The 8,267-nt window shown below is 32.9% G+C and overlaps 1 protein-coding gene, 1 long non-coding RNA gene and 4 other non-coding genes across 6 annotated transcripts; 5 read left to right on the forward strand and 1 right to left on the reverse strand.

Moving 5' to 3' along the window:
- Positions 1 to 1,873: 1,873 nt before the first annotated feature.
- Positions 1,874 to 3,585, forward strand: si:zfos-1451h6.1. Its single transcript, XR_012386979.1, has 6 exons — positions 1,874 to 1,916; positions 2,256 to 2,307; positions 2,506 to 2,579; positions 2,786 to 2,855; positions 3,059 to 3,130; positions 3,328 to 3,585. It is a non-coding gene; the product is annotated as a si:zfos-1451h6.1 (long non-coding RNA).
- On the forward strand, positions 2,343 to 2,436 carry LOC137496759 (small nucleolar SNORD12/SNORD106). The gene has a single exon (XR_011017315.2). It is a non-coding gene; the product is annotated as a small nucleolar SNORD12/SNORD106 (small nucleolar RNA).
- LOC137496756 (small nucleolar SNORD12/SNORD106) lies at positions 2,623 to 2,716 on the forward strand. Its single transcript, XR_011017312.2, has one exon. It is a non-coding gene; the product is annotated as a small nucleolar SNORD12/SNORD106 (small nucleolar RNA).
- Positions 2,897 to 2,990, forward strand: LOC137496758 (small nucleolar SNORD12/SNORD106). The gene has a single exon (XR_011017314.1). It is a non-coding gene; the product is annotated as a small nucleolar SNORD12/SNORD106 (small nucleolar RNA).
- Positions 3,167 to 3,259, forward strand: LOC137496757 (small nucleolar SNORD12/SNORD106). The gene has a single exon (XR_011017313.2). It is a non-coding gene; the product is annotated as a small nucleolar SNORD12/SNORD106 (small nucleolar RNA).
- A 715-nt stretch (positions 3,586 to 4,300) lies between the features above and the next one.
- On the reverse strand, positions 4,301 to 7,436 carry smim7 (small integral membrane protein 7). The gene is given in 5 exon segments (NM_001198743.1): positions 4,301 to 5,146; positions 5,246 to 5,336; positions 6,998 to 7,056; positions 7,148 to 7,189; positions 7,332 to 7,436. Coding segments are annotated over 5 exon segments (234 nt in total). The 5' UTR covers positions 7,358 to 7,436; the 3' UTR covers positions 4,301 to 5,130.
- Positions 7,437 to 8,267: the final 831 nt, after the last annotated feature.

Consider the following 8,267-nt stretch of genomic DNA (forward strand, 5'->3'; position numbering starts at 1 on the left):
TATGGTAGTTTAAATAAAAGCTATTTTAAAGTTATGTTGGCTTCAGAAAACACTGATTATTTATTAATCATATTATTATTATTATTATTATTTATTATGCGAAAAAAGTAAGAATATACAATCACAGTACATTATAAAAAATGGAAAGAAAATATTTAGGAAAAAAACAACACAAAACAAAAACAAACAGAATGGGTATATACATCACACATTAAAGAAGAAGATTGCATAATTTACAAACTTAGATGTTTTCAAAGCCTTTTTTGTAAACGAGTTAGAAATTGTTTCAAAGTAATACTGCATTTCAGTAAGCAATATATATATATATATATATATATATATATATATATATATATATATATATATATATATATATATATATATATATATATATATATATATATATTTAAAAAAGGTTTTTGGTTTGAAAATGTACATTTATGTATATACAATCGTGTTAATAAGATAAGAAAATGAAGAAAATATATTTTCTTTTTATGTAAAACTTCTGTTTTATAATTAACAAAACCAAACAAAACATTTTCCCATGGTAAGAAAAGTCTTAATCAACATTCTCAATCACAAAAAGAGAAAAATCTTTAAAGCAAACTAGAATAACTGCATTGCCAAAATAAGTGAACTAGGGAATCGGGTTGTTACTTACAAAATGAAATTTTTATTTTATTTTATTTTATTTTGTTTTATTTTATTTATTTATTTATTTATTTATTTATTGCAAAAAAAAAAAAAAACAGTTGACAAGTTTGTTGCAATATTTGTTTACAATACAGAATATTTCATTGTCAATGAAAAAAGATACAAGAGAAAGAAAGAAAGAAAGAAAGAAAGAAAGAAAGAAAGAAAGAAAGAAAGAAAGAAAGAAAATAAAGAACATGAAATAAACTTGAGGGTAAGATATTTAAGAATCAGTTACAGTACATAAGTTAAAGTCATTACAAAATAAAAGTCTTCTGTTTGCTTTCTTATTTTTAGATAATTAAATTAAATGTAAATAATGACTAAATTCTTGCAACAAAAAAAACAGGAAAATATGGTTTGGTATTAGTAAATTTGCAATTGGAATGGAATTGACAAAGAAAATAAATTAAATTGATCTTTTCTAAGTTTATAATGCTTTCCCAGAAATGGGTTGCAGCTGGAAGGGCATCCGCTGCGTAAAACATATGCTGAATAAGTTGGCGGTTCATTCTGTGGCGACTCCAGATTACTAAAGGGACTAAGCAAAAAGAAAAGAAAAGGAATGAATGAAGTTTTTTTTTTTCTTTTAATGATTGAAGTTTATTTTTTATTTTATTTTTCATTTTTTTAATCATAACTGTTTATAATAACAGATTTTTTGATATAGTGTCTTTTGTTTTTCCAAAGAAAGTCAAAAAGCATTCTATCAACCTCAGCACAGAAAAACTTGTTCACAAACTGAGAGAGCAGGATATGTTACTCTTGAAATACCCTCAGCTTTGGCAAGGAGTGCCCTCCCTCTTAAAGACAAGTCCCTTTGAAGCCAAGAATTAAATTTTTTTTTTGTTTTGGCAATTACTGGGTCAAAATTTAATTTACCTCTAATATTATCATCTTTGCAAATAGTTAAACCTAAGTAGCATACTTGAGATTTGACAGGGATATTATAAAGAATAGAGGCCGAGCAGGACTTTATAGCAAGCAGCTCACATTTATCTAAATTTAGAGTCAAGCCTGAAGCTTTTGAAAACATTTTAATATATTTAATAGCATGAGGAATCTGTGATTCATCCTTTAGAAAAAGAGTGGATGATTGAAGTTTATAATGCTGGAACAACGCTCTCGCTGACGTAATGGCTTGAATAACTGCGCATGCGTAGGGACTATATAACCTAAGTTCGCTCATTCTTCCTTCCCACTTCCTACTCGCTTTTGAGGTAAGCTGTGTGTATATTGTAATTATTCATAACATTTAATTGTAAGTACGCGTTGAATAATTGCATTGTAGAAGTGTTTACGGTCAAATCGGAAGTATGAAACAACAAATCAGAATTTTGATGTAACTATATGCGCTGGACACGTGGCTAAGTTCGGCGCACGCGGGAAATGTGCAACAATATATACTTTTGTTAAAGTGTTGCATTTACTTGATGAATCTGGCTAAACCGTAATCGTTACATAAACGTTGGTCTGCTACACAAATGCTGCACTATAGGCAATATTTTTAAACGCCATTATTATTAGTATTAATTAGCTTTTTCTTTCTTTTTATGTAGGATGTTGACTTCGAAATCATGGAGTTTTGCCCTTGCACATTCTCAGATCTCGGTGAGTGTATCATTAACACCGTATTCTGCTTAACTTCTGGTAGCAATGATGACTTAATCTTTTTTCCCCAGCAGATCGACTCTGTTGACTTATAAAACGAAAATAAGCCAAATTATCTGAGCAACCTAATGGCTATTATAAAGCCATTGTTTTAAATATTTCAGTGCAATTGACCATTTGTTAACATTTCCTTCACAGGTCATACTCCAACCAAACAGATGACCCCCACGTTTAAAATGGTGTAATAATAACCCCATCATACTCTGAAGCAGGTAAAGATGGCTCTATTTTTTAAGACCTTTTGTGCCATTTTTATCTGGTGCACGTGATGACTAACCTTTTTTTCCCCAGCAGATCGACTCTGTTGACCTTTGAAACGAAAATAAGCCAAATTATCTGAACAACCAGACCGCTACAATAGAGCTATGGTTTTAAGTATTTCAATGCAACTAACCATTGTTTACCATTCCCTTCACAGATCCCTCCCCAACCAAATGGATATTCCTGCATTTGAAAGGATTTGAGAACCCCATCATACTGTAAAGCAGGTAAAGATGGATCTGTTCTTTAGACCTTTTGTGCCATTTTATCTGGTGCACGTGATGACTAACCTTTTTTCCCCAGCAGATCGACTCTGTTGACTTGTAACACGAAAAATAAGCCAAATTATCTGAGCAACCAGATGGCTGCACTAAAACTGTGGTTGTATAAATTTCAGTTTCAATTAACTTGTTACAATTCCTCTCCTCAGAGATCATGCTTCAATCAAATGGATGGTCCTGAATTTAGAAGGATTCAATAACCCCATCATACTCTGAAGCAGGTGTGGATACATTTATTTTTCTGGGGGGGCTATTTACTTGGTGCACATGATGACTGACCTTTTTTCCCCAGCAGATCGATAGTGTTGACCCCTTTAATCAATTTAAGCCAATTTATCTGAAGCACCATCAGAGCTGATGGACCTAAAAAGTAGATGTGCTCTAGTTTGTAACGCTTTTTTTTTCTCTCCTTCTAAAGGCCAAGACCCAATTCAAGATGATCGGGAGTTTTACATGCCACCCAACATGTTAATGCCACACCTTCAGAGAGAAGCAGGTGGTCCAGTGTCTGGAGAAGAGAATTTGGGTGGAATGTTACAAATTCTGCTTGGTGTTGCAGATTAGTTCTATTAATAAACCCTGGAACTTAAGTGTGTGTTTAATTATTATTATTTTTTTATAAATGGTTCATAATCAAGCTGGAATTTTTATTTTCAATAAACAATTGAAGCTTTAACCTGTCTTTTTTTTTTTTTTTTTTTTGTGATCTACAAATTAAGTTTGTAATCAAATAGTCACATTGGACTAAATAGGTACAATTACAGTAAGTTTAATGTAATTGCACAAAGGTTTGTTAGTTTAATCACACTTTTTTTTTTTCTACCCTCTTTAAGTCAACAATACCCATTATTGCCTCATATCCACATTATACTTTAATTTGTCCTAAACTCAAAGTAAATATTTGAATACACTTAAAAGAACATAAAAACATGCCACTTATTTGAATAAATTACCTTTTTGGATTGTCAAAAAAAAAAAAACAGCCACCCTACGTCACATTACCGAAGGAATTTTTTTTTTATTTCACAAATGGCAAGTAGTTTACACCACCTATACAATAGTTGCAGAAAACATTGCCCATCAGGTTCACCTTAATAATTCAGGGTAGAAAATCTTTTTTTTTTTTTGTGTGTGTGTGTGTGTGTGTGCTACGTAGTGGTAATGGTGAAATTAAGCTTTCTGAACTTTCCAATTCAAGTGTATTGGAAAATGATTTGTTTCTTGAAGCTTTTTAAATCAGAGCTCGATAAGGATCCATGTTGTCTAAAGTGTGGGAAAGCACTGTGTTGCAAAAATGTCAAATGTTCACAACTGACCAACTCATTCATGTAGTCATACAACAGTAATATAAACAAATTACTCAATTATTGTAGGTTTTTTTGTTTTGTTACATATAACATGCTTTATATAACACTACTGTTGACTAGTAAAATCCCAGATATTCAAAAGTGTTTGTTTTTCATATTTCAGTCTGTCATACTCCTATCCACTTGTTCTGAATAGGGAGTGAACTGATGGTTCCTGTATGGGAGGCTATCAGAGTGAGGCTTATGGGCTGCACTCGGCAGCTCAGCTGGCCTCCGTTACACTTACTACAATATGCAGTGGCCTTCTTTAAAATAAGTTAAAGAATAATAGACTTTAGTATGGTCCAAAAGCTTTTTACTACGAATTATTATTGTATTTCAGTTGAATTACTGGTGTGTGGGACTGGTGCAGTACTTCGAAACAGCAGAAATGTATGTAATCAACACCTAATCTCTCGCTATACACTTTACTAACCAAAAGGTGTTTAAACTTTTGAATCAAAATTCAAAGAAGTCAAGTGGGTATAGGCGAAAATGAAGCTTCGGACGTCACTGATCTTGTGATTATGGCAAAATGAATCAAGCTCCAGTACCCCGCTCACTGCGATCATTGAGATTTGATACATGCTTCAAAGCCTCGATGCACAACATCACATCACTTATTAAGAAGCCTATTCAAGCTCATAACTGTATACAGCTAAACTTTTTTTATTATTTGAAGTTACTTTAATTTGTTCCACCCTCGTTTAATCCCCATAAAGTAATATTCACACGTTTTTGTACAAAATATACAGATGTCTAGAAAGACCTTAGATAAAAACATGTATATTGCACAGCATTGTTAGAAGAAATCTGCATGATGCTGTATGACCACAGTTTGCATCTGCAGAGAACCTCAAAGTAACAGCCACATATTATGATCCAAATAACCTAAAAAAGAAAGAAAACAATACTTAATACCACCGTTATATTTGGAACTACTCTCCGCAATAACAGTAAACAAAATATTGGTTTATTGCCAGTACTTACACGATCATGCAAAACATCATGAAAATATTCCAAAGGGCAATGAATATGCGAAAGTACCGCAGACTCAGCAAAAACTCCCTGATGTTTTCACCTAAAGACAAATAAGGCAGCGTAAGACTGAATATAATACTAACATAGTGCCACAGATAGAACATTAAAGGGCAGGTATGAGTTGGGGAACCAGTATATAATATTAATACAGTGCAACATACAGAAAATGAGATGGCAGGTATGGGTTGGGGAATCAGTGATTAGATAATAATAATAATAATAATATATATATAATATATATATATATATATATATATATATATATATACACACATATATAAATTTAAAGGGCAGGTATGGGTTGGGGAATCAGTATATAATATTATTAATACAGTATCTCATATAGAAAATTAGTACGGGTAGGAGAATCAGTCAGTATATAATAATATTAATACAGTGCCACATATAAAAAATTAGTATGGGTTGGGGAATCCGTCCGGGGCGGCTGCAGGATTTTGTTCAAAAAAATGCACATATCCAGCACCACCCTATCCATCATCCCTTGTTTTTATTTCCATCTCAAAAACACTGATGCTTGCTGTCAAAGACTACATTACTGAAGGGCAACTGAGACAGAGAAAATGAAAGCACATCATTGTATCTTAGTTTGAATATATTTTATGTTGGGCTCTACTAGATAAGCAGACATCTTCATTCTTATGAGTGTCTGAGTTCTCTCACCCTTTCAAAAGAGTTTGAGACTGGTTTTGAAGCATTTCACCTCAGATGTTATTCATTATTCTTGTTTATTTGTGCCAGTCTGTCAGATCCCATTGTTTAAAACACCTTGAATGGTAGCAGTATCATACGAGGAGGCTGCGAAGCCACGAGCTGGGCCTGGAGTTCCCCTGGCACAGACACAGATGAGAGGTCTCATGAGCAATATTTTTCTCAATAGTTTTGGGCCTTTTGGCAAACGAATCAATTAAGTGTAGCGGTTTGAAAGAGCGTTTACTCATTTTGAACCTTGTTTTAAACAATAGCTATCTGATTTGTATTTTTAGTGTGCGATAAAACAGCAAGCAAAAATTATATAAAAAATTAGAGGGCAGGTATGAGTTTGGGAAGCAGTGATTATATAATAATATTAATACAGTGACAAATATAGAAAATTAGAGAGCAGGTATGAGTTGATAGAGGTAAAGTTGGTTTTATATTCGCATACTCAGACTTTCCCCTTAATAATAAAATTTGAAAAGTATTATTTGCAAATTCTAGATTGGGAAATCATATTAGCAGCCAATGATTATCAAAGTTTTCCCAGAGATGGGTAGCAGCTGGAAGAGCATCCACTGCGTAAAAACTTGCTGGATAAGTTGGCGGCTCATTCCGCTGTGGCGACCCCGGATTAACGTTACTAAAGGGACTAAGCCGACAAGAAAATGAATGAATGATTATCAAAGTACAGCATTGTTTACAGTCAATTAGATAGTGTTAATGTTGTTTAGAAGTCATACTTGCATGCTAATTACGATCGAATATTTAAAGTAACATGGTAAACAATATAGACACTTCTAGACAAAGGAATATAAAACCAACTTTACCTCTATTATGAGTTGTAGAATCAGTATACAATAATTTAAATTGCATACTGAGCTTGGAAGAAGTATTTTACCATTTATTAACGCGTTTTACGTCGATGTGAAAACATTTACAAACAATATTCATTATAAAAATCGCTGATGTAAAGTTATTGTTTACCAGTGCTGGATGATCCAGAGTCATCGCCAAATCCTTGAGACTGTGTTTCTCTCTTCTTTCTGCAAAAGACAGCGAACAGCACCGTTTAAACAAGCTATCATTAAAACTAAAACTGTCAGGTAACATTTAGTTATCTTTACCGATACTCACAGTTTAAAGTTGAGCACAGCACCAGCGTTCATTAGCAGGGTGCTGAAAGTTGTGACGTGGAAAAGAAAACACACAGTATTTACACTGTAACAATATTTTACTACACACACGACCAACACAAATAACGTATTATTTATTACAGACTCAAAATATATTAGGCTTTTATAAAAACGTTTCGATTTACCCAAAAATTAAAAGATCTCCAATCATTTTGGTTGATTATATCCGCCTCAGTTCCTCTTCTTCCTCTTAGTTGTTGAGTTTGTTTGGTGGTTGACCAGCGCCTTTTGCTGCATTACCGCCACCAGCCGGTTTGGAGCCAAAACATACCTCCAACAACAAATTCTAACAATTAAATTCCAAATCCTTCCAAGTAAAACAGATTCTGTCAAAAACTGAAGCCAGATATTTTAACAGATATATTTTTATTGTTTTCCCCTCGGTTCGTCGTCTTCCTTTAAGGACACATAGTGAAGATATCATCAAATTTAAGACTTTTTAAGACCATTAAAGCACTTTGAATTGCCACTGTGAATAAAATGCCTTGCCTTTACATAAGTAGGAAAAGTCCCAAAAGGAAATTACAAAATGCCGTTCAGAATTTAAGTAATAGAGTGTTAAGATAGGGAAAATGTGGCCGGAAAATGTGCACAAGTGACAGGGATGATCACAGCCTTGAGAGGATTGTCAAACAAAGGGTATTCAGAAATCTGGGGCAGTTAAAACAAATTGTGATGAAAAGAAACGTAAATACTTGAAAACGAGAAATTTTAGTGTTTGTGAGAAGGATTAAATTTGGTATAAACAAACCGTTTCTTTGTTTTTTCATTTTGAAAACAAGAAAACCAGTTATACGCAGGTCCACGACTCTAGAACTCAGAATGGCGAGTTTGTGTCAGAATTATTAGCCCCCCTTTGATTTTTTTTCTTTTTTAATATTTCCTGAATGATATTTAATAGAGCAAGGAAATTTCCACAATATGTCTGATAATATTTTTTCTTCTGGAGAAAGTCTTTGATTTATTTTGGCTTGAATAAAAGCAGTTTTAGATTTTTAAAAAATTGTTTTAAGGTCAAAATTATTAGCCCCTTTAAGCTATATTTGTTTCGATAGTCTACA

Source organism: Danio rerio, chromosome 11, assembly GCF_049306965.1.
Source record: "Danio rerio strain Tuebingen ecotype United States chromosome 11, GRCz12tu, whole genome shotgun sequence".
Taxonomy (NCBI): domain Eukaryota; kingdom Metazoa; phylum Chordata; class Actinopteri; order Cypriniformes; family Danionidae; genus Danio; species Danio rerio.